At 49.2% G+C, this 27,128-nt stretch overlaps 1 protein-coding gene across 1 annotated transcript in view; it reads right to left on the reverse strand.

Annotated features, from left to right (window-relative positions):
• Positions 1-2,875: 2,875 nt before the first annotated feature.
• LOC146172722 (homeobox protein OTX2-B-like) overlaps positions 2,876-27,128 on the reverse strand; it is an 82,401-nt gene continuing 58,148 nt past the window's right edge. Inside the window, exons 3-4 of the mRNA XM_084583497.1 lie at positions 10,542-10,702; positions 2,876-3,929 (exon numbers count right to left, since the gene is read on the reverse strand). Coding sequence (XP_084439623.1) covers positions 3,315-3,929; positions 10,542-10,702 — 776 coding nt within the window. The 3' untranslated portion in view covers positions 2,876-3,314. The remainder of the gene's footprint in view (positions 3,930-10,541; positions 10,703-27,128) is intronic.

A 27,128-nucleotide genomic window follows, 5' to 3' on the forward strand; every position in this document is an offset into this window, starting at 1 on the left:
TTTTTTTTTTCTCATCCAGCTCCGGTTTCAATTTTAAGCGAGGTACGGCGGCCGGTACGTTGCAGACGAGTTGAGTGACGAGAACCACGAAAAAAGAAACAGCCAAACCGGGCAACAATAGGCGTGCGCAACCTCCCTTCCAAAGGCACTGGCCGAAACGGTTATAAAACATATAGAAATTATTGTGCATTTAAAAACAAAACAAGCTTCGCCATGATGCGGAATTGAAAGTGACGCGACGACGCGATCTCACAACGGCTTTCCGAAGGTAAAGGCGGCAAGTATAAGCACTGCTTGCAACGCAAAATTCCGGGTCCTCGGCCTCCAGTATCGTCAAAAAATCTCCATGGTCATAACCCTGCATTTTTAAAGATTGCACAGGACAAAAGTGCCGCCACTTGAACTGCACTGAAGAGACGAATTGCTAGCAAGACCGATCCCGAAGGTGCTCTATCCCGTTTTCTGTGTACCGAGAGTTACTTCAACGCCTTACAATTGTTACAATGCAAAAATGACATCCATGAATATAGATATACTTTCCGAATACGTCCATTCTTGCATAGTTAGTTCAGTTTCGTGGTCAAAATTTGCACTCATTATGCACACCCTTACTACTTCCATGCACCTCGTAGCCGAACGCTGTGTAACCATTATACTGAGCTACGATGGCACGTATAGACACCTTAACCGCGCAGAGGAGCGAGTGGAAGAAGAGGTGTGCCGCAGTTGAGGGCTTCGGATTTGTTTTGTATCACGTACGATTTCCTGATGTGCGCCATCATAGTACGCTATTCTTGCTGCTACTGTGGCTGGTCCCATCACGTGCACCCCGCGTCCTCATGCTGAACAGCTGAAGACTGTAAAACACGTTGCCATTGCGTATGGGGAGTTTAAACTGCCCATGTGCGGCGCTTGCACAAACTGAATCGCGAAAAGCCAGTTATGGAAATCGAGCTTGCGGTATAGTGTCGATTGTCAAGGTCCGGCGAAAAATTTCAGTGATCAGATATACCTGTAATATGGGTTGTAGGATGAAAAGCTTCGAATGGTGCTCGCGGGATGTGTCTTGTACATTGTCTAAGTATAATATCAGCATGCACGGACTATATACAAAAACTATGGTAATAGCTTCACAACAAAAATATCTAGATGGGAGACTCGAAAAGAAAAGCCAACTATGACACCAATTAGCATTTTGTGTTGCCGATGCGATTATAGTTAATGATGCTTTTACATCAGAGCTTTGTAATATACTCTCATGGCTATGTTGTAGGTCTCTTACACACCTGTGTGGACGCACATATACACCTCTTCGGGATATCTAACTGGGAATTAGAGGTTTCCCCGAAGGTGCCAAGAGGTGGCACTACGGACGCAAAGAGAAATTTAAAAAAATAAAGTGCGGTCGTCATTTTCAGCCTTCGGGATTACTTGACGCGGCATGAGAAAAAAAATGCCCACGCCCGTGCAGACACGGAGCGTTGAGGACAACATGCAACATATCAGCTGTCACCTAAGTGTCTTTGCAGGGTGTGGCAAGTAGTGATCTTTTTTTCTTTCACAAAATGTTTTCGCTGGTATTGCTATATAGTCGGACAGTATGCAGTGACGAGTGGTCTACACATTCGTGCAAGTCCCATGGGGCTGCTCCGTAACAAAAAGTTCAATATATTGGTCGAGCTCTTCTTGTTAATGAAACAAAATCTAACCGGAAAACGAAGCTATGTAAACGCGAGGATTCCCCAGATTCAACTTGCTCATTTCAGAGTGAAGCACTGAAATGCTCAGTTTGTTGAGTGCTGTGATGGGTAAACGGGTTTGCACAACATACACGAAACGAAGCACATTCGACAAATGCTGTTATTTTAAATTAGCATTCTTTTATAGCTTTCCCTTCAGCGTCTAATTTAATTATTTAAACAGTTCTTTTCATGGTCAAACGGTGCCTTACACTGCCTTCTATAACCGACGCTGGAGCCTCTCGTGGTGAGTGGTCCAAACGGCATATAATACCTCAGAAGAAACGTTATGACCGGTATCAATACGGAACTGTGCCGTTCCACAGCGCTGGGAGATGAATTCATTCCTATCGCTACAACATATACTTACAATACAGTATAGCGCCGTACTATTTCAGCGCAGAGTTCTAAGGACGTGCGACCGAGAGCTGCTGTTATGCGATACCACCCCTTCAGCGGTCCCAAAGAGCAATGCGCGTACCCCATAAATACATGATTTTTATAGCGCTGAAGAAACACCACAGGGAGAAAGACACAAAGACACATTGCGCTTCAGTCTTTTGTGTCTTTCTCCCGGTGGTGTTTCTTCAGAGCTATAAAAAATCAAGATCATGCACCAACTAACCCGTCAAAAAGTCCTTCTACACAAATACTTTGTTGCGGATGTCTTGATATTAATTAACTATGCGATGGGCCAGCCACACGATATACGTCACCCAAGCCAACCAGGGCGTGTCACCTGTCCGGCCAAAACCGTGAAAGACTGCCAGGATGAGACACATGTTGCCGGTGGTCATGGCAGCTCGCAGCTTCCGAGGGTCCATGAATTAACTCGTGTCGGCTTCAGCTTCGACAACTAATAGGTTGTCCTTCGTTACATTACAGTGCGTATAATATACTAGCTACATGGTCGTTGCGACACACACACACACACACACACACACACACACACACACACACACACACACACACACACACACACACACACACACACACACACACACACACACACACACACACACACACACACACACACACACACACACACACACACACACACACACACACACAATGAGCATGCAACTTGATGTGCTTCCAAGTGACCACAAATTCAATCCGCAGATGATGACTTTTTTTTTTATTTACAGCTTAAATAGGAGCTTAGCTGAAAGTCGAGCGTCCTCAGTGCGGGAAGAAGAGCGGCTACCTTATGTAGCCGCTGGCTACCATTGTGCCTTGTGATGGTGGGGGTGATACCTTGACATTGGTGGTGAAGGTTGCGGTGGTGACGACGAGAGGATGGGCACAGAGTACAACCCTTCTTCCAGCGCACAAAAAGTCCGCGCGAAGTCCATGCACAGAGACGATCCATCCAAAGCGACTGCTGCTGCTGTGTGGCGTTTCGGCGGCGCCTACAAAAGGTCCCTCCGTTATGTACACAAAGAAGAGCGAGCGATTGTCCCGGGCGTATATCACAGAGGGGCACGCGTGAGCCGCACACCAACACACACGCGCGCACCCACGACACATGCACACGCACCGCGGGCGACGTCAATACCAGGGCGCGGCGGGACCTCAGAGAACCTGGAACTTCCAGGGCGCCGCCGAGCCGCCTTTGTCCCCTGGGCCGTACTCGAGGCAGTCCGCGGCCGGAGGCGTCCTCGTGCTCAGCGTCGCAGACCGGTCCTGTTGGTGGGACGAAGGGTGGGGGGCCTGGTGCGGCGGTGGCTGGTGCACGGGTCCCGCCAGGTAGTCCATGCCGCCGTAGTACGGCGTCCCGTACGGGCCAGTGGCCGCGTAGCACGCACCACCCGCGCTCTGCAGCGAAGGTGGAGGAGCGTGCTGAGGTGCCAGGGTAGCCTGGCTTACCGCAGGTCCCTGGCCATGGCCCACAGAAGAGGACCCCGTGTGGTACGGGGAGCGCTGATGCGCGCCGGCCATGAGTTCGGCCACGGCTGGTCCGATGGCCGCGGGGCTCCAGATGGAACTCGCCTGCTGGTGCAAGGGCGAGGAGGCAGCACTCGCGACCAACGCCGCCGGCTTGTAAGGTGACTCGCCGCGACTCGACGAGGTCGGACTGGACGAGGGCGCCGGGCTCTTGGCCTTTTTGGGGCGAGGTTTGGAAGCGGAGCCGTTTTGCTGCTGCTGTTGCTGCTGGCGGCACTTTGCACGGCGGTTCTTGAACCATACCTGTGTGGGGAATGAAGCAAGGTCAGGACATGCACACGTTTGATTCTTTAATCACTCCTATAGGTTCACGGCCACAAATTTTGAGTGATCACGAGAGCAAGCGTGATTGCCTCATATTTTACTCTTAATCATACTTACTGTTAAGCGCTAGATTTCACTAGACGGCGACCAGATCTCGGAGTACAGCGTGAGAAAAACGGCGTGAAAATAAAAGCTGGCATCATATACTTAGTGCCTGCGTGTACATGCAGACTTCCATGGCTGCATGCAAGGAAAGTAGGGGAATTACTAGAATGAGCTGGATCGTTTTTCCAAGACAGCTTATTTACAAAAGTAGACACAGCAGCATATCTCAACCAGGTACTGCATAAGCTATTCTGTACATGAACAGCACGTATACAATTACCGAAACAGGCAAATCCAAACACATAACAATTAGGGTAAAAGGGTCATATGGAGGGGACACACTCAAAGTAGACGCCGACACCATCGGTATACGTACACTGGCAACTCTCCGCATCATCGCACATCCAAACCGGCTGCCCAAAAGGAGCCCACTCGCCCGAACCACTGTACCCAAACCTAGTTCGCACCGAGGGCTTTCGAATACACGTGGCGTACGCGCCAAGAAAACACTCACAGTCAAACACGCAGTCGCACATCGCCACGACCATGGTGGGCTGCTGTTACCTTCCGGGACCAAGAGGCGGCGGGCGTTAAAAGGTTTAACGTGTGCGTTCGTGTGTGCTCGCGACCTCAACAGGCACGCACAAATCTGCACGATCATGCAGTATCCTCGGCTCTTGAACTTCGCCGCCGGGAGAGACTGCGCGGTTCACGGATCGCAGAGTTCCGTGAGGTTTAGTGAACTGAAACCGATCCGGACAAAGGGAAAAAGAACGCCGACGACCGGCGGCGGAGGCAAGAAAAGCGCGACGCGTTTAAGCTTCAGGACAGCCTTTCGCGTGACAGAGATGGCGTTTGCAGCAGCCCACGGCACGCAGATCAGGAAGAAGCGGGGAGGAGAGGCGTTGCCGCCGAGTGAGAGGAAGACTGCATATACGCAAGTTCACGCACAAGGCGTACATCGCTACATCGGCCGGCCTGGAGGCTGTGCGTAGCCTACACGCACTAACTGGACAATGGAGGAGAACACTCCCTCCCTTCGCTTTCTCCTCTCGCCTTTCCGTCCTTGCCGAATTTTCCTCGCCCACGTAGGCAGCAACATCGGTAGAGGTATTATAATAGGTCTCCTGTGGGAGGATGCCGATAACGCCCCGTAAATAGCTCGCACTACTGGCGTGGGACCGCAGCTCTAAGCCACGCGATGGAGTGACGCACAGACAAATACTTCGTGTGTGTTCTCTGCGTGCGCGTAACGCACAAACAACTATATGTGCAGCACCTCGGCCACTGCTTATTCCCCTGGTACGCCGACCACCCTCCCTACTTTGGGAGCCAGCCCTCCTCCACCGTGAGCATCACGCTTCTTGAATAAGCAGAAAAGAGGTTTGAGGAAAGAAGCCCTCTCTCCCCTCATCATGTGGCGGCGGATGCCGCCAAAGCATCCAACACCGCACACCTCTCTGTGACGACAGCTTGTGTGTGTATATAGTGCGTGTGTATAGGGAAGGCTGTATGCAGCAGCTCTTGTGGCGGCTGCTCTAGAGAGATACGCGTCCCTCTGCAAACAAGCGATCTCCGTGCACGCTGCAACAACGCCGGTCTTTTGCCTGTATACCTTCTTTGCCGCGAGGAGAGTGTGAGCGAGCCGTGGGGGGCAAGATCCCGCGCTGATGGAAGCATGCTTTGAGGCAATCGTTTCCTTTTACGCGCGGACAACGTCGGAGCAGTGGTGGTTCTACCTATGTGACTTTGTTTCCTGTTCTTTCGCCTTTTTTTTTTTCCCAGTTGGGAAAGGCTCGGCCTGCTCTTACTCGGGCAGCGCGATAAGGCGCGGACACGGGCGTGCGGTGGACCTCACTTCCGGAGAATGAGGTGGGCCGGTCCACGGATGGGATGTATACCGTATATACCATATCCAAGACCGTGGATGCCATGTGAAATGAGTGTGCAAGTCATGTGGAATTTTGTTTTTAAATTTAATGCCACATTCATATGCCATGCCTATACGGAGGAAGCATGCTACACCTATACAAGTTACCATAAGCATAATGCTAATTCGTTGCCAGTAGGGGTTGAGTCGACGCCGGTATAGCCAAATTGGGTGATAAATATTGAAGGTGCAATTGCAGGGGACAGTCTGCATTCCACTATTGAAGTTTAAGTGAAGGTTGAGATTCTTCCTGACTACTGGCCGGGGAACCCTTGCAACAAGAATCAGTCATGGGGCTGTTGTGACTTCCTATAGATATGTTCGATCACAGAAGTTGAGGAACTGAACGCAGCAACCGGTATTCCAACTTATTCAAAGCTTCTCAAAAGATCGCCTCAAAACACCTCCACCTACACGAGCTCATTCCATGCATCGCCAAGGCAATTTTTCCTAATTTCCAGTGAAGGATACCATTGCATCGATTTAAATCTGCAATGCATACTTTCTCTTTATATATCTGACACTAAACAGGCATCGGCTGCCTGACAGTAATTCGTGGCGTGCATGCAACACCTTATACAGCGAGCTTATCCTCATACTTTTATAAATCTTTAGCGTATATACAACAAACTTGTACGGCCAATATAAGATGCAGCTTGCAGCTGCGGCTGCAGTCTTCAAGCATGAGAAGTGAGTGCACATCTTGGACGATGGGCCATAACTCCGTCCCCGATGTCACTGCTGTTGCCCGGGACAGATACTTTTCGGGAGAAGTGACAGGTGGTCGCTCCGGACCCCACCGTGGAGGCGATACCGTCACTCATCGAAAGAAATTGAAAGACTTCGGTAGCGACCTCTTTGGCATCGCTGTTTTTTCCTGTGCGCAGAAGTTGTAGCAGTTGTACTGTATAAGCGGGGGATGCCTAGACGGAAGGTCTACCCCGCAGGCATGCAGTTTACACTACACTGCCTACAGCGCGGCCGCGGCAACGCAGACAAGGTCGATAGGCACGGGCGGAGGGGACAAACATGTTAGGAGCGAGCACGCGAGATTGCATCTGTCGCAGTATGCGCGGGGATACACACCGCGGCATTTTTGGTGTGGCCGCACCGCTTTCCCTCCCCATCATCCCGTGCTGCGCACCTAACCAGAGCGGCCCTGTGTCGGGGTGCATGTTTCTTTCATCGCGCACACAAGAACAGTGCACAGCGCGGCGGGCGCAGAACGTGTTCACACGAGCGTTCTCGAGTGCGGCATCGAATATCTAGCCGCCGCGACGCATTGTGTGACTACCCCCCATCATCCCTCCACCCATCCCGCAGCGCTCTCCCAGAACCATTCCGCGTCCTTTCCACAGCTGGCTCGGCGACCAGGGACGGCCGTCGGCCGCTCAGCCATTTGCATGACAGAGCTCGACCCCAAGGACTGCAAGTTCGCGGGAAACCGGGCTTGTAATTGAAACCGGAGTGATTGTGTGCGTGCGTGCGTGTGTAAGCCAGCTGACGAACCACCGTCGTTTCAGGGGGGCGTGCGCGCGCCTCATAGAGTAAAGTTTATCATGGAGGGAGTGATGCTCCCTTCCACTCCCTACTCGTTCGTCGCTCACTCGCTAGATGGCGTCTGCGGCGGCAGCAATGACAACGTTTGGGCTCGGCGCGGTGACCCGTGGGAGGCGACGCGAGCGACCGCGGTTCTAGGCCCCTTTCCACGTGCGCGACAGTCCGAAACGTCTCGGTGCGGGAAAGGCCTGCGTGCGGTACACTTCCACGTGACGCACACCCATAAGCGACACGCGTATATGGCCTTCTCATGAATAACGGATTGGGAGATTAACGGGGTCGCTGATGCCGCCGCGGAAAATTGAGGGGTAACTCTGGGGAGTATTTCCTCTTTCCCCTCAATTTTTGGAGAAGAGCTGGACGGGGACTGAGAGATGACGAGTTATACACGGTAAGGTATATAGAGTGGGGAATGCAGACCACCATGGCTTTAACAAAAGCAGTCGCGAAGATCTAGAACGCCATGGACGCTGTTCAAAGAGCTTTAGTGTTTGGAAGGAAGTGACTTCGTTATAAGAGAATGTCGCCTGTAGCAACACAGATTGACACATATACGCACGAAGGGTTGTAAGGCCATTCAAAATTTGATACATAAGACGCGTTCAAACCATAAGAATGCAGTATGCAGGTGTCACACCCCTGCCAATTCGTCAAATTGCAATTTTAATTTTTCAGGAACAGTTGAAACCGGCCAAGAAAGCAGGTCATCTGAGCAGCATTAGGAAGTGTGGGCTATAAATTTGATGGTAGAGAGTACGACGGAATCCCGTCTGACCGGGGAAATACATTGCGAAAAACAGAGAAGCCGAGCAGTAAATGAAATTTACCCCTGTTCTACGCGTCGGAACCTCAACATCAAATTTCATTTACTGGTCGGTGTCTCTGTGTTTCGGAATGAGTTTGACGGAGGAGAAAATGGCTTATGTCGGCAGTCCTGCATCAAGGCCTAGACGTTTTGGCTTGCGCAGAAACAACACACGAACAAGACAAACGAGAGGACACACGCTACTACTGTTCTGTCGTGTTATCCTGTCCGTTCTTCTTCTGCGTGTATGCTGTTTTAGCGCTAGCCACAATGTCTAGTAACTAACTAGCCCATTTAATAGCCTTGGCCTTCGAGGACATTTTATACAAGGAATGGTCGTTTACGTTCATCACAACTGTTACAGACAAAACTGTCGATGTACAATGAGCCAAGCATGTGCTCGGATGTTGGTACAAATATCGTTTCTTGTATTGAAAAAGTGCAAAGAACTCGTTGCGTGGAGATTGCAAGTCATTTTTATTACTGCGCCTTCTGTGCGAAAAACAAAAGAAAATGGTTATTACGAACTGGTCTATTCCTAACCCGGTTCGCTATCCGCGGCGCTTTCGTTCCGTATTTTAAGGGGGCACCGAAGAAAGATTGATGGTGGCCTTTATTGATAGACTATACGTAGGGTTGTTCGTTTTCGGGTAAAACCCGATTTTACCCGGTTTTTGCACCACGAACATATTCCTAAAAAATCGGGTAAAACCCTATTTTTCCCGATTTAGAGATAGCTGCGAAAGACACCGCACGCAGCCGCGCGCTATAGTGTACTGCAACCCCGAGATGGTCACGGATCCAGCGAAGAAGCCGCACATCGAATTTGCGAGCATCTCGCGTCATCCCGTCATAAGAAGTTGATGACAGCTTTTGACAAGGACATGGCGAAAATCCGTCAGGATATGCAAGCCATGGGATTGAGTGTTATCGTCGACAAACCCCCTGACATCACCGGAGTGCCTACCATTAACTCTCTCCTGTGCTACCATAGTCAAAAAGTAAAATGAAGCAAGTTTTTTTGGCTGACGTCGATAGAGTTAATGCTTCGAACAGTTACACAGTGGTCAGGGTAATCGGCAGGGCTCTCCTGACTGGGGAAAAGACGTGGAATTATATGTTGTAGCCAGACTCAACGCACTACATGGGAAAAATATAAACGGCGAATTATGACACACTTTCTTTCTTGAAAGCAGCCCAAAGCATAACCCTAATGTTACCCACAAATTATGGCAAATCGAATAAATTATTAGTTTGTAAATTTAACCCTATAAAATCTGAATTTCAGAGTGTTTCTACGAAAAACCCGATTTCTCCCCTATTTTCAAGTCGAAAAATAACGCCCGACTTTTACCCCCTGAATTTGAAAGAAATATAAAACCCGAAAACGAAGAACCCTAACTATACGGCGTTCTGAAGACCACTCTCAATGACAGGGGAGATTTTATGAAATAAAAGGATCAAATCGAAATACAGGTGCTGCCACCACCAGCCAATTTCGTAACTAAACTACGCGCATTGGCGCCAGGTTTTCACTGTGGATCTCAGAGGCTATGTCATTCACTTCGAAACAGTGAGAACCCCTCCCCCGCGTGGACGTCACGAGCTCGAATCGAGTGGCGGGAAAATACTTCAAAATATTTTTCGCTCATCCGTAAACTGGTTTATTTTGCTGCCGGTCGAGAGCTGTCACAACAAAAAGAGACCAACATTATCACTTTATTTTTAGAGAATACAATTTTGAACGCATCATGTTCAGTCTCTCTCTCGCTCTGTAACATATTTCATCCACCATTCGCACACCGAAAGCACGCGCGGCACGCAAAGCGAACCCGCGCGTAGCAGCTGTCGGATAGATGAAACGGTTGCGTGAAATCTATTACGCCAGATGATGACTTTTTTTCTTGGGTGGTGAGGGAAGCTTTATGGTGTTGACCTCCCGCGACTGTTTACGAGAACAGAATTTTAAGTGTGCCCAAAGAGCAAAGTGTCTTGACTGTTGCCATTTTCTATTGTTCTTGCAGGGCACAGTCGTCAGACGCTAGAGGTCGTTTGCTACAATGCTCGACTGTCATACACGTACACACACACAGATCGACCAGCGGCCGGACTTCGAAATGATCGCAAAAAAGAGCAAAAAAAAAAAACAAACAAACAAACAAACAGGTAAAGGAGGGTCATCGACGCTCACCTGGACCCTGGACTCCGGAAGGTTGATCTTGAGGGCCACCTCTTCGCGCATAAAGATGTCCGGGTAGCGGGTCTTGCTGAACAAAGCCTCGAGGACGTCTAGCTGGGCCCTCGTGAACGTGGTCCTCTCGCGGCGTTGCTTGCGTGGAGCCGGTCCGGTTGCTGCAGAGTTAATGGAGTTGAAATTATTAACATGAACCATGACGTCAGGTACCACGCGTCATTTACCGTCAATATCAACAACAATGATTCTTTCTTAAAGGAATGCAAGTCGGACGTAAGTCAAGAAAAAAAGATTGGCCTGAAAGGAGTGGCGTCGATCGATTATCATGACATTGTGCACAGTCCTCTAAAACCTGCTAGTGTGACAAAGCAGGATCTGGCAGAAAAAATAGGGTTACACAGCAGCTTAATTAGCGTACCAGTGACGTCATGAACATCGCGCTCGCCGCTACCGGCTGAAGGGCCTCCTTCGAAATGTATGCGCCTTTTTATTTTATTTTTTATTCCACTACAGTGAACTCGGCTATTGAAGATAATAGGACACGGGGAAGACTACGGGGCTGCCAACTGCTCAGTCGGTTTAAGTGAAGAGTAAGAATATGCCCATTTAGTATATCTCCAATTGTCGCTGTGGTAATGTTGAAGCTTGCCTAGATGCCATTGATATCACCTGCACTGGTTGGATTTCTTTAATATAACCAGCAGTATCTATAATTCATAGCATCAGTTCCAGGTCCATAGCCGTAAGTGCTGCAAACAACTTAATAATGCATGTGACTTGCAATAGTGTATATTCCATTATCCAATGCTCATAACATGTTTCTCATCAGTTCGAGCGTACTTAGATAATGCAACTGCCCAGTTATCGATTTTGGTATACAACAACGCTTCTGGGAAGAAAGTCGATGAAATGAACGAAACACAATTGAGGGTCATATTCAACCGTATGGTGGTGCATGGTGGTGGTGAAAAACTTTATATTTGGGAGCCTTAAGGGATTACGTGCTAATGACGGGTCGGCTCTTGGCTGCGTGTTGTGGCCGGAAGCTGGTGCTTCCCAGCGACAACCGTATGAGCGCGTGCACTTGACTGCTGTACGTATCGGCATTCGTAGTAGTCATAATCGAAAAATAAACAAGCTACAGTGAAAGAAAGAAAAATTTAGGGAACTGCAATTCGATACAACTGCCAAGTAGTGATCTGCGTGTAGCCAAACGTATCATATACAGAGCACCTTGGATGACGCCTTCGAATATGAACAATGTTTCACCACGTGACGCAGAGCTTTTGGCATTTCTACATGGAGAACGCACCCATAAGCACAGTAGCATGCCAACAATAGCGTTTTGAGTGTTTGCTGTGCTGTTCACCAGCGGCTGCGTTTTGACTGGGACGAAAAGAGGTGTCCATGTGCTTTACGATGTTGTTTCTGTGGCTGTAGGGATAAAGAAAAGAAAATGCACGGGCCTGCTACTGGCTCTGTAGTTGAGCCACCTCCGCTGCCTCGTGCGGAGAGAAGAGAGAAAGTAGAGAAGAAAGAAAAAGAAGAGGGAGAGAAAGACGCGCGCCGCAATAGCCTCCGTCCAAGACCTCAGCGGTGGCGGGTGCAATGACGGCCTACAACAAATAAATTTTGGTGGCAGGCTAGCCCCCGCCGCAAGCGGCGTTGACCTACCGTCCCAGCCTTGTAGGGCCAGGAACTGCCACCCTTCACCACCTGAGTTAAAAATCTCCAGGTGATCGAAATTTACTCCGTAGCCATCCACTATGGCACCTCTTCCACTCTTTCCACCTCCACCTTCCTCCCTTCCCTTACTGCGCGGTTCAGGTGTCGGCAGAAAAAAGCGTGACAGATTGCGCCTTTTTCTTCCCGTGAACCAATCATTATCATACGTTGTTCAAACGCAACTACGCTTGGTTCACTAAAAGAAAATAATCTAATAAAGCGTGTTCGCCTGGTTAATAATACTGTTACGACTCAAGCCATTAATATTAATAATTTTTATTATTAACCAGGCGACTACGTTCCATTAAAAATCACCGTTGTGGTTTAGTGCTTACCGAATTTCTCTCCTATTCTCAACGTCGCTTGCTTGATCCCTACATCCGGCATTCGAATTCTAGTGGAAGCGATATGCAGAGCGCCCTTCGAACAACTGCAGCCTACAGAAATTATGAGCGCACCGCTCCGAACAGTTATAGTGTCTACGGTTGGCTACGTCGCAGCTCTTTTCAAGTCGCCAGGCAAAAAGCATGCATATATTTTTTTTCTCATCATTCGTTCCTCCGAATTCGCACAGCACGAGACAGTTCAAATATTCGCCGCAGTTGAAGGCACTGGAATTCGAAGAGCAATTCAGCTATCAGTAGACTAAATCAAATTCCTTGGTTCCAAGTCGTAAAAGTTATCGAGAAATACGGCAGACGCTCACATAAAACTCGAGCACACACGGCCTTCACGCTCCTGTTATCAGCACGCTGCACAAAACTAAACAGCCGCACTCGTCGCGACCATTGTTGTCTGAGAGACAAATTTATGCCCCGAAACACGCACACGCTGTGACGCTTCCTTTCTGTTCTCATGTTACCTCCTTTTGTCGTGAGGGCGCCCCGTCCTACTGGGCCTCCAGCCGCGCAAGCAGCTCCCCACGTTGGGCGCCAGCGCCCGAGCCACCCTCCAGGTTTCCCAAAGCCGCCGATGGGTGACGCCACGCGCCCGGGAGCGTGCTTGAGTGCGCGCGCGCACGCACGCGTTCAGAATCTTTGCTTCGCGGAGAACAATAATTAGCCGTGCTCCGCTTCAATAAAACTGTGCAGCTGTGCATTGTTCGATCCGGTAGTCATTATTCCACCTCGCAGTAAGCGTAGTTTTTATTCTCTCTGCGAGCGTGGGTTGTCATCATGGAGGAAGATGGTTGTCATATATGTGCTGTCTAGTTATTAAATGCCATTGACACACATTATGAATCATATACACGCAAACGATAGGAATATATTTTGTTCTCACGTTGCGGCTTCGCAGCATCATCGTTGCCTTTATTACATCGCAGGACTGTAGAGCTGTGAGCAGTGAAAATGCGGATGACAAACTGACACCGTACAGAAACTGTTCAAACTCCATACGGCTCTTACACGGCGCAGTCATTTCACCGTTTTCAGTGAACCTGGTACAGATGCGTACAAGCCACGTAGCCTGCCATCTGGACTATAGGTCATATAGCGTGGATATGATATTAAAAAAAATAAAAAAATGTCACACTCAAACGTAAATGCTTCATTGGGACAGCTGGTCAACATGCATAATATCAGCGTCTGGAGATGAGGCCGCGCACTGCCGTGGTGGCCACATTTTGGTGGAGGCGAAACTAAAAAAACGCGCAGTAGGGAACTCTGAGCGATCAGAAATTATGGAAGCCCTTTATCATACAGAACATTACCTCCCAGCTTACCTCGAGCCTTAGCTTACCCCGAGCTCGAAAATTTATAATAAATCTTTATTGCAATGGCGCTGATCACCTTGATGCGCATTTCGCTCTTTGGTGCCCTTCGCGCCGAGGAGCGCCATTAAGTGTGGGCTGTGTCGCTCTGCCTTTTGAAGTGTCCACCTCAGCACTCTTGTCAGCTCAACACAGTTGTCCGTCGCAGCACAGTTACATACCAGCACAGCTTTCCGTCTCAGCGCGAGCGCCTTGCACAGTTGCCCATCTCAGTACAACTGTGTCTCAGTATACGAGCGTCTTTCTTGAAGAGGAAGACTATTCGTCCCATCCGAGTTCAAGCTATTCCAATTGGCTGGCACCGAATGCGCGGTTTTTCAAAATGCTGCACATATTTCTATTGAAGCGTGACATGAGCCAAGATCGCATGCAGAGCGTGCAGCGGCCAGCACGGCCGTGCTCACCCAGCTGGCTGCCCAGTAGGCGTCCATGCTATGCGCGCCGCCGTGCCACCAGCGTCTCACCGCCGCGGGGTTCCTTTCATCTTGGCCGCCATCTCGCGGGCGCGTGCACTTGCGTAAACTACGCGACACTGCGGCGGCGATGCGGACGCTAGAGTGTTCCCTTGCGCGCTGCCGCGCTCCCATGGCAGCGAGCCGCGGCCGACCAGTCTTCCCGCGGAAACAAACCGCTAAATATCAAAATAGGGGAAAGAGAAGAACTGGCTCAATGCCGCCGCCCCGGCGACAAACTTGCCTTCGCCGATTCCGCCTCGGAGAATAAGCGCGGTGGTGAATTCCCGAGGCTTTGCGTTGCGAGCACGCGCGCTGAAAACTATAGATAAAAAAAAAAAAAAAAATAAAAATAAAAAGGAAAGAAGCAAAAGAGGAAAAAGAAAAGAAAGAAGAAAATTAAAGCAATAATGAAAGCGAAAAGGGAATAAATAGTCAAAATTAATTAAGGAAGGAAGGAAGGAAGGAAGGAAGGAAGGAAGGAAGGAAGGAAGGAAGGAAGGAAGGAAGGAAGGAAGGAAGGAAGGAAGGAAGGAAGGAAGGAAGGAAGGAAGGAAGGAAGGAAGGAAGGAAGGAAGGAAGGAAGGAGCAAGGAGATAAGTAAAAAAAAGAAACTCAGAAACAAAAAGGGCAGTAAGGTCTGAGGTGCAAGGAAGCAAAGAACGAAGTAAAGACGGAGAGAAACAATCCCATTAGAGACAGAGTTACGGTGCGACCACAGGAAACGCAACGAATGGGACTCAAACAGTGCGTGTGGCCCAGTGCGATGTTTGCTGTTCCGCTTTTTTCGTGCAGCACAATTAGTTCCTGCCGTGTGGAGGAAGAGCGCTTCTAGCTGTGTGCATGCCCACGGGCGCATAGCGCAGTTCCCTGTACCGCATTGGAACGGCTGTTCATTTTGCCTAGCCAAATAAAGTCAACAGGGCTGTGTGTCCTTGTGCAACAATGTTTCATTTCGTTGTTTAATTGCATTGCTTTTTCTGTTGGCTTCGTTCTCTACTTACTCAATGGTTCCTTAACCGTAGTCTAAGGAAGCAATAAAAATCAGTTAAGATTAACTAAAAAAGTACAAAAATAGGAGGGCGCTTAAGCTTCGCCATATAGTATGTGTAAATAAATGGGTGAACAAATAAGCACTGAGAGGCTGGCCCGCACTAATCTTTCTCACCTTTCGGTGGGCACCTGTACTTATACAATCAACGGCATGTAATCGGAGGTACCTATGTCATTGGTTCGAATCCCTATCACAAACTAGCCTCCAACATGACTAGAAGCCATATGCTAAGTGGGAAGCTAAATGGTATGTCATCCCCCTGCATGCTGCACAAAGAACGATTACGTCACAGTTTTGATAGGAAATCACGTGCGCATTTTTTTCCACAGTTTTTTTTTTTTTTTCTCAATTCTGGGTTACGGCAACGCCGGCGCCTTCTCGATCGAACGATACGCTATCGCGCATTAAACAATAATTAGCTTGCCAGCGACATATACTAGCTAGACCCCTCCTGCGCATGCGCATTGGCAGGGGGTGGGTGCAGTCGCGGTCACTGCACTTGCATGGAAGGGACCCGGTAATGTTATTACGAAGCTCTGTTCACGGTGCACTTTTAGACAAATTGGCGCCACCGCAGGCCGCCACGAGCAATGTGTTGAGCTCTATCTTAATTTTACAGTGGAGTTTGAAGGGCCGAAATGATGTCTGACAGTGCCAATTCGACCCTCGATTCGTCATCAAGGACTTTTTGCTTATATCATTTTGAATGCATTCTTATACGTTAATGCACGGTGCCTTCAACAAGAAAATGTGTGAATGAACCGATCCACACGAAGTTCACCCCGACATCTACACGTGGACGCTATGCATGCATCGAAAAAGTGATCATCGCATTCGCGAAGCTTCTAACCGCGGCGAGCTATCATAAACATGCAGCATCATCGGGGCATAGATCATCAGCTTGAACACACTTTTTTGGTGCATGTTATAACCCGCTTATTCGATGTTTAGTGAAAACATTCGCTCCTGTGTTATACCAGACTCGTGAGCTAACCATATTCACTATCCCCAGGATAGAAACCAATACTGCGAGCGCAATTTCTTTACCCTTTAAACCCCTTCAAAGTCAGTTAAACAATATTCAACGCGATCGCCTTTCTCATTTAATTTCTCTCTAGCGCTACACAATCGGCCAGGTCAACTGTTACGCAATCGATACCGTATCATGTATTGAACACGTACGGTCGCTGCTAACATATCGCTTGGAGACCAGAAAAAATGGCCGCTGCAACTACAGCAAGAAAAATGGAAAGCGGAATAGCGCCGTGCAAAGGAACAAGAAAGGGGGGGAATCAGCAGCGGTATCGCCGTCTACCACCCGTGGGGAGGCATTTACTATAGCCGCGATAACATCTGCGGCTCGGCTCGTATCTCCACGCTACAGACTTCAATCCGGATAATCCGCTCCTGAGCCAATCGGCTCTGGGGGGATTTTGCACGGAATCAACTTGCACTTTTAGACACGCGCGCCTGGAGGAGTCGGAAGATGGCTCGTCGACTAATCACGTTCTGAACTCCCGCGGATAATACGACTCGTTCACACCAGGGGCCGCGTGAGATGCAGCACGGTGTAGACGTACAATGCAGGGCCATTAGGTGAAGGTCGATTGTCTGAACAGTGGCTCCGATCTGCCTTTCGAATCACACAGCCTCGTATGCACGCGGCTGTGTATAAGCCATTCATCAAGTGGCTGCACAGTGTATATTTTTAACAAGGTGATGCGTAACACAAGGAAAAATAGATATGAATGGAACAATACCGACCAGAACAGCTGAATAATATTTTACTCCAGGTTACCAAATGCTCGCTTTTGTAGTAAAATTACCACTCTTCAAAAGGAGGGATAAAAATAGTTTGTATTCTTTCGTAGCTCTGTCATTCATTTCTTCCTTTTTTCTTATAGTTATGCGTAAATAGTTCCGGATGTATTTCTTTCGTACGCCACAAATATATATGGATGGGTCATGCTTTTTTCAAGTGTTCTTTGATGCCATCTTAGCGCCGTTGAGTTTACTTCGGATAACGTATACGCAGTGACGTGCTTGCTGTATAGGAATGGGGCGAAATACTGCGCTCAAACTATACGACCAGAAAGTTTATTATTTCTTCCTGTATTTTCCAAGGGCTGTGAACAATGCCAAGCTGCGAGAACTGGGCGCGAACAAAGGAAATATTAAGGAAGTCTTGTCTTGTGAAGTAAATGCTCTAATTCATCATAAGTATGCAATACCAACCAACCCAAAATTTTTCGAACGATCACAGCAAAAACAAAATGCATAAAATACATACTGCAGTGCTCTCAAATGATGCTTGGGGACCTGATGTATGCGTCAATATGGTGGTGTTTTTTTTTTTTTTTTCTGTATTATTCATGTCGAGTTTTCTCGTGAGAAATACGGCTCATTCGCTGGGATTCAATACAGTTATATGCAAGATAGTAACTGAAGTTCATTGTCCATGTATAACAGTGCAACCAAACGAAACAGTCACTGCTTTCTTGCTAAAACCTCCGGCTCCACATTTCCCAATACGCAAAACTTTCTTCTTTTTAAGTGAGAAATTAAACCTTCAGTGTAATATTCTGTTTTCCAGAAATTTCAGACACGAGACAGCTGCATAGCTTATTTTTGAAGGTAGCAACCTACAGCGCGAACAAAGGAGAACACGGAAAGAAGTCTTTTCGTTTCCTTTCTTTTTTCCTTGTTCGTTTTTGTTCGCTCTGCAGGATCCTGTCTCATCCTCTAGCCCAAATAAATGCTATTTTGCACAATTTACCGATGTATCCCCATGACGGGCCTCACGTACACCCTAACCGCAATCATCACTTCACAAGGGACACGCTGCCGTGCCACGACCATAACACAGTCACTAACCGCGCCCACGGTCCAGGTCCGTGAACCCTGCCGTTTCGTCCGCAGCGCGGCAGCGACACCACGCGGCCGGACCGAGGGTCGCGCGGCCAACGCCATCTGTCGGGAGACGCAGCGCCGCGAACTTCCGGCGGGCCGCCCACCACGAGCGGAGGGGAAGAGTGAAGGGGAGGGCGCTGCCTTGTTATCGAGCGCCGCCAGTAATCCTCTGGCGGCGCGACGGCGACAGTGGGGAAGAAAGAAAGCCCCCTTCGTTCCCTCCCCTCGTGCTGGATTATAACCCCACCCGGGGCGGATTAAAAATCAGCCTGCCGCCGTTCGCGGGAAAAGACGCGGCGGCCCGGGCCGTTCTCCCTCATCCTCCGCTGCACAACCCAGCCACCCACCTACCTACCTACATAGCTGCTGGCTACCGGGCGAAGCTCGCCCGAAACCGAAACTATTCATGGCGGGAGCCATCGGCATGTATGATATAATGAAGGCGGTTGGCCGACGCAAATCCCCGGGAGCGCCCCCGAAAAATTGTTCCTTTGTGTCCATATCGGTATCCAACGACTCTCGCCCCCACCCTTCCCCCTGTGCCGACGGTCCTAATCCTCTGGGACCCCGTAATAATCCGCCCTTTTGTCCAAGTGAGCAGCGAACGCGCATCTGCGCGCCCCCATTCACCGGCGCCAAACATGGAGCGAAGAAGGTGCCATAGCCGTAGCCGTCGCGGCCGTCACTGCGTGTAAGGACGGGGGAGGGGTCCTTTGGCCCCCCCGCCGAACCCCAATTAGGAGCCCCGGAACCCCGTCCGGAAAAAAACTTTTCTCCGCGCCCTTAGGGATCCCGCGAGCGACGACCAAGACACAATGGGGCGCTCGCGGCCGTCGCAGCGTTGTACGTGCGTGCGAACTGCGCATGTCGCTTTCACGGCGAAACGAGCGCCTCTGAACTGCTACGCGCCGACGACGCCTCATCGCATCGCTACGACGCGATCTTGTGTGTACCTAGCAGTCTAGTTGACCCGTCTCCGTGGTTGCCGCCCGGGTGGCATGGCGCAAAAAAATAAATAAATAAAATAGACTCCTCGCCCGCTTTCACCTCGTGCCATCGTCGTTTTTCGTCTTCCTGGGGAGACGTGCGTCGCAGGAGCGTCGCATGTGTGGACATACCATGCCGATTCTTTTTTTTTTTTTTTCTTCCTTAGCCCCAGCAGTTCTTTTGTGTGCTCGGCACTTGCTGTAGTTCAACACGCATACTATAGACGGACAGACGTCGCATTTGCGGACTACAATGTGCGTCTTTTCGCAGGCCTCAAAGAAAGCAGTTTCTGAACGACCACTTGGTTAAACAGAGCAGACAGACGCACACTGGGTGGCGCATATACGGTGTACAGCACACAGGACGTCGCTGCAAGAGCCTATGGGAGGACGATGCAGTATACGTTCAGATTTACGCCGCTTCAGAGTCCCTTATAGCACAGTGCATGTTAAGCTACAGTCGAAAACGATCTCGTGGATACGAGAAGGCACAAAATCCGCTTACGATTAAGCCGGACCGCAAATATACCTTGCGCCGAGATAAACGGTATACTGGCGAGTGTCATACAGAGTCACCGCGGGTCGTGGGCGTGCCTTGTGTGTACCAGGAGTCTCAAGCGCACCAAAGGATTTGTTAGTGCATCCGAGATTTGTTTACGCTCTTGAGTGCGTGCAAGTATGCGCACATACTCGTAACGATGGTGACAATACGAAAGGAGTACTTGATGTGACAGCCGGCGCACCGCGTAAAGGCTTTCTCAAGCAATTCCCACACACTTCCCTCCGAGTAATCTTTCCACCTTCCCTATACAGAAGCTAAAATGCGCAGGCACTTTTTTACTTATTTTTTTTTATTAATTCAATCGACGTCGCTCTGAAGAATTTTCGAGCTCCGCCAAATGGGCGAGGAAAAAAAAAAAACGCATGCTTTCGGACAAAGCAAGCGAAATCTTCGCGCATGAAGGTTCTTGAAGGTTCTCGGTGGATAGCTTTAGCAAACACTTTTCGGGTCCAACTTAGACCATCCATGACTTGCCTCCTCAGTCCGTGCGCAGGTTTCCTTCTGTTCCCCTATCATGCGATCCTTACCTGACGAGGTCAAAGACAATGGCAAATATGACATCGTTGTCGGAAGGATAGGAGAGGAGGGGGAATGTGAATATAAAATATTAAGCGTGAATGCGCTTGTCGCCATTTTCAGTTACATAAAGATATAGCATGTTCAAAAAAAAAAAAAAAAGAAACGAATGAGATTATCTCTTTTTCTTTTCTTTTTCGTCGCGCAGGGCGCATTTCATGTGGAAAACTGCTCTAAGTAGTCCAAGCCCACACAAGAGAGCTGCTCTTGCTTTCGTGAAGCCTTTTCCCCTCGTATACACATACGTACCACGATGCTCTCAGAGAAACAGCAGTGACGAACGATGGTTATCGCAAGTTAACATCGCGGTTCCGCCGTCGACGTCATGCGGGAAAACCTGTATTGTGCAAAGAAGCCCCTCTCTAGTCGACTGATTGAATAACTGGATATGGCTCATACCCCGCCAGTCTGCGCTCAACACGGGAGCCCCATCAAAAAGGAGCGGCTGTACCCATATGTTTGTGTTTGTATCTTTCTGAGACCAGCCAGCCTTTGGGAAGCCTTACAGAACCCAAGCAGCTGGCTGGTATCACCAACGGCCTCAAAAAACGTTGAGTCCCTGTCCAGTGCCATTCGCAAAGATGCGGATTCGATACAAGCGCACATAAGAGCAGCGGTGAATCTGCATATATATATATATATATATATATATATATATATATATATATATATATATATTTGTGTGTGTGTGTGTGTGTGTGTGTGTGTGTGTGTGTGTGTGTGTGTGTGTGTGTGTGTGTGTGTGTGTGTGTGTGTGTGTGTGTGTGTGTGTGTGTGTGTGTGTGTGTGTGTGTGTGTGTGTGTGTGTGTGTGTGTGTGTGTGTGTGTGTGTGTGTGTGTGTGTGTGTGTGTGTGTGTGTGTGTGTGTGTGTGTGTGTGTGTGTGTGTGTGTGTGTAATCATATTACATTTTTTTTTTATTTTGTTCGACTGTAGGTATCAGTGCTGAATACTATACTATATACATACTAGAATGAGCTTCTCGAATAAAGAATGTAGGGTTATTGAGAAGCCCGACTACTTTTCCTTGCTTCGGTGAAAGCGCTCAACGCGCGAGGTGACGCATAAAAACTTACCCAGAGACGCTTTTTTTCTTCTCGTAACTGCTTTAATGACCGTTCCGACTAGCCGAGAGCTCAGGGCCGCGATGTTTGGTTATCACATCATCTCGAAGAAGCACCTGCTGAGTATTAATCTTTGTGCCTCCACTCACATTTACACGCACTAATCGAGAAGCTTTCCAATCAAATACGACTGAAGCTTGAAAACTTATTTGAAAATCATTTGATTAGAAAGGAAACATGGCGTCAGCATCTTTCCCAAATTTTCTTTGATTTGGTCTGTGAGGGTTAACGTCCCAAAGCTACTCAGGCTGTGAGAGACGCCGTAGTGACTTCGGGAATTTCGACCAGCTGTGGTTTCTACATCGCACAGCCCACATGCGCCTTGCTTTTCACCTCCATCGAAAAGCGACCGTCGCGGCCAGGATTTGATGCTGCATCCTTGGCCACGTACAGCAGTACAGCGCACTAACCGCTACGCCACCGCGGCATAGCAAAACTGCGGCGCTTCCTCCGCTGATGCGCAGCGATGGATGCGAGGACGATAGACATGAGTTGCACGATCGCGCGGCGGAACATTGCATGCAGTTCGACGTAAAACGAGATGGTGGCAACTGAGTGTCTCTTTTCAGCCACGCACACAAAACTAGAGGAGCTTATAACCTCTGCAATGTATTAGAGCTTTTTCCCCTGACAACAACGCACAGCGACGCCGTGGATATGCTAACAGGGCCAATGCGAATGTGCACGGCGTTTGGATTGCACCGCCAGATATACGCCGGAGAGTTTTATAGCGGCCACACTGCTATGGGCCGACCGGCCTGGTTTTTAAACTTTACGGTCCCCTCCGAGCGCGTTGATCGACCTTGATCAGGTCCGTTTATGTGGCGCAAGTTGTTCGTTTGACGCCTCTACGTGATAACGCCAGTTTAACGGCCTTCTGCCTGCTTTTGCTTTGGCAATAAGTGGGTTCTTGTATCTGTATGCATGCTGACGGTGCACGTGCCACACTGATTCTAATTAAAAAAAGAGAGATAAACACCGTAAATTTCTGCTTTACATCGGTATTGATGCCGGGGTTCGACTTTGCTGGCGAAACCATGCATTGCGAGCGGAGCGCTTTCAAAAGCTGGTTATGCAACGTATTATACAGAAACGTTCCCGAGCAGTACTGGAAGTGTCCTTATATACCTCGGAGAGAATTTGCGAGAAAAAAAAAAAAGAAAAGAGATACGAGAAATGAATACAGCAGTCTGCTGAAAGTTGGATGAACATTCGTACACACACTTGAATATGTCCGCTACACTTTTCTGCTGCATGTTCGGTGCAGTGGTTGCACAGTGAGAAATTCTCCATCAACTATATATACTTCGTCTCACAAGATATCTGCAGCACTGCGCAAGGCAGAGGAGCCCTTGCAATTGTTCTAAGTGCACCCTCTCGCCCCTGCGCACAAGGATTGCGCTCCTAGACTGTCACCCCGACCAGTATGGAATCGCCTATTGTAGTGCGCGTGATCCTGATTGGACTGGGGTGCCTCTGCTTTTCGCAGTGCTGCAAAATCTTGTGAGACGAAGTATATACATGAGGTCCGACACAGGACTTGTTTCTTTAATATATATGTGTAGATGTTTGGTAATTAACTAAATATAAGGAGATAAATTGAGTTTGGGATGAAAATGCACTGTAGTACTGATAGAGTCAACGGATATTGCCGGTATATTCTACACTTAATTACATGTAATATTGGCTAATATGGGAGAAGAAACTTCGCGTGGTATAGGAAAACGGAACTGCATGCATGGTGTTCGATGAAATTAATGTTATTTGGTTCATCGATACTATCTCTCCACGATGTGGCTGACATGAAACAGCTTTTTTAGAGCGCAGCTCTTTGGCGCCCGTTCCTGCGATTTGCGTCGTCGTCGGCCTCGTAACCAGTTCATTCCCCTTTCAGCCCCCTCTTCCTCCGTGGCGGCGGCCGCGCGCGTTCTCCGATTGCTGCGCGCGCTGCTGCCACCCCCGTTCGCCGCTGCCTGTACCGGCGTGTACCGAAACACTGAGCCACGTTGTCTCGCCTCGCTGGAGGCGTCAGTAGCATCAGTCAGTCGCTGCTATCTCTTCGCCGCGCAACGTTCTTATGGGCCCACGCACTGCCTCCCGCAGCCTCCCGATAACTTAACTGCTCTCTTCATTTCTCCGACCACAAAGCTCCCTTCATGACAGTCAAGAACTGTTAGCGGAGTGCTTCTTGAAGGAATATGTGTGAAAAATTAAGAAAAAGTTGTGTGCAATTGTACATACATGTCTTGCTCGAAATATTTGCCTCGAACTATCGAAAAGGTGTAACAGCTGATGAGCTACGCTCAAATTTCGCATTAGGAAGTAACGTAGTCGTCGGCAAACTTCTTTTTTTTTTCTTTTTTCTTTTTTTTTTACGTATATTCGAGCCCCCAAGTACTTCAATGACATCGATGCATGACCTGAGCATACGAACCCTGATGAAAGTGGCACGCTTATTCCCTTCAGACTCACAATTAGCAAAGCACAACGTTCTGGTTTGGTTTATGACTCGCTATGAGAGAGCCCGTAGTGGAGGGCTCCGGAAAGTTCAATCACCGGACGATACTGAGATCGCACAGCACGCGGGTGCCTTGCCTTTCGCCTCCATCGAAAAGGGGTGGCCGTTTTTAATTTTACAATAAATGCGCTAAGAAGGAAAGCCACTAAAACAAATTTTCTTACATTTTTAACAAGGCTTATGATGCAACACGAGCCAAACGCAAGAAAAGAAAAACTTCACGAAGGATGGACAGGAGGGCTGTCGTATGAAAAAGAACCACCCAGCTGATGTGTCAACCGTTAGCGAGGCGCATTCGTGCTAATTTAACCATAATAACGCAAATTGATTAGGCGTTTTTTGTTTTAAACGGGACTGAAATACTTCCGGAAGAGCGTTATAAATAGAACTTGCCGCGCATCTTCGACAGTTTCAAACACAATTAATAAGGAAACTAAGTTAAAGCTACGTTACCTAAAGCTGAAATTTATTTTAAAAACTAATGTTACTGTTCTCCGTTTCCCTGCCTTTCAGGAAAAGAGATGCTCGCCTTACATGCGCACAACTCTCTATTGTTCAAGGTAACGAAGCTTGTGGTAATAAAATATTGGTATTGGCACACATGGTCCCGACATTAATGGCAACTGCATTACCTGCGCACATGGTGACATCATGCTTGATAAATTCATAAATAGTAACGGCATACAAGGTGACTCACACGGTGACGCCTATACACAATGACAGCATCACGATGACGGCACGCATTACAACACGCGATGACAGCATACGATCAGGGCATGCGTGTTAAATTTTTCCAGTGATAGTTTCCGCACCAGAAAAACAGCCAGCAAAGAAACATACCCAGCCATTTAATGGACGCTTCGCGCAGAACCGAGGAGACAATATGACAACCGTGAAAAACTGAGCAGAAGCACGCGCCTTCAAATGGATCTCCGCGCAGTCTTCCGTGACTGTCGCATGTTTGGAGCATTACTACGCAGAACTAAAGGAAACCTCGCCGCCAGGAGCGCGGAATTCGTTACTGCCTGAAAGAGTAACCACTCCACAGTGTGTTTTTCCTTGTACAGCGGTCTTCACCGAGACCTCGTCTGTCCCAGGTAAGGCACCACGTATAATAGAAGCTTGCTAGCCACACCACCGTTCTCCCTGCCGACGAGACAGGAGCGGATGCAAGGGCAAGCCATGCAAAGTGTCTCACCCAGCGCTTCGGCGCTCTGTCATCAATGCATGGCGGATCTCGGGGATCCATCACTGCTGGACGCTCCCGCCGCCGCTTTTTTTCCCAAGCCCTGTGGCGTAGCGCGGCAACAGCTCGAACGGTATACACACGCGTCACACCAGAGAGGCGGCGGCGGACGAAAAGTCTTCGACAGCGCGCCTCTCCTGGCCGCAGGTCATGCATCAATGACAGGCATACGAGGAGGACCAGCCCTGCCGACACATACAAGAACAAGAAGTTTGAGGAAACAAAAAGAAACAATGCCGGATGTTGGCGGGCGCGCGACGCGCCGTAGTCGACGAAACGGAGGAAGCTTTGCGGCACCGCGCGGAGCGTTATTGCGTCAGGGCGCGCGCTCGCGGTTTACAACTACGTCGTGAGCTGCCGCGGCGGCGCCGTGCTCGCCTCTCTTTTATGGCGCGGTCGCCGCTGCGGGGCGCTGCTGCTGCTAGCGTCGTAAAGGAGAGCGCCCGCTGTTTTTACGTAGCTTCCGAGCCATCGAGATGCGCGCTCACGGTGCAACTTTTTTACGCGCTTGGCTCGACAGAGAGAAACCGTGGCATCACCACAGCCACGACCGCAAGTACTATACCACCACCGCGGTGCGCGCCGACGGTGGTGGCTCGGACAGGTCACATGCACGCCGCGGCCGTTTTCTTGCGCCTTCGTGTGGCGCGGTTGTGGGGCAACTTGTGGCGAATGAGGGGCGGTGGGGGGCTGCGAAGTGCACTTGCTGTTGCAGGTGGAAAGGTACAGTTCTCTTCGCGTCTGGGCACTTATTATTATAGCCACAAAGGCACCCCGAAGACGCATGTGGGCGTGCGAATATGCCGACTTTTGTTTTTCTCTATAGCTGTATATATGTATAGTTCCCGGACACTTTTCGAAACTGAATATTGCTAGCCACACCCAGTCGTCGAAGCAAATGTCGTCCCGCGGGCCTTCCACTGTTTTCTATAGCGCACACGCCCGAAAAAGAAGGGTATTCCTAAGTCTCATAGTTTCCACATTAAATCACGGTCACCTCGTATGGTGAAAGCGCGTTCACGGAATGTGCGCAGATCCTTGCTACTGCGTCATTGATAGCCTCGGCGACAAGGTGTGATTCAACTGAACATTTAATCCCGCGCAGTGAGTAAGTGGGAGGCTTAATTAAAAATGTGAATAAACTTGTCGTCGTAGACGAGCATACCATTCAGGTTAGTTTTGTGTGGTTTATGGGATTTACCGTCCCAAAGCGCCTCAGAATATGAGATACGCCGTAGACTGGCTCCGAAAATTTCGACCACCTGGGGCTCTTTAACATGCACTGATGTCGCACAGCACACGAGCGCTGTGGTTTTCGCCATCCCCGAAAAGTGGCCGTCGTGGCCGGGAACAGATCCCACATCCTTGGACACAGCAGACGAGCGCCCTAACCACTGCGCCACCGCAGCGGACTATACCATGCAGATGTTCAGCTATAAATGTAACCACGCTTCCAAAAAATACCGCGCACGTGTCACACCGACTCATGGCTATCGAGAGTTACCTGTCTTCTGAGAGTTGTCGCAGTGTTTATTTTTATTGCGAAAGCAATGCTCGCCAGGTCTAACCGCTCGTCGCTGTGTGCCCGTGATCCCTCATAAGAAAAATCAGCCTGCCATGACGTTTGAATTCACGTTACCATATGCCACGGGCAGGAGCTG

This window comes from Amblyomma maculatum, chromosome 11, assembly GCF_055883805.1.
Source record: "Amblyomma maculatum isolate TAMU_Amacu chromosome 11, ASM5588380v1, whole genome shotgun sequence".
NCBI lineage: Eukaryota > Metazoa > Arthropoda > Arachnida > Ixodida > Ixodidae > Amblyomma > Amblyomma maculatum.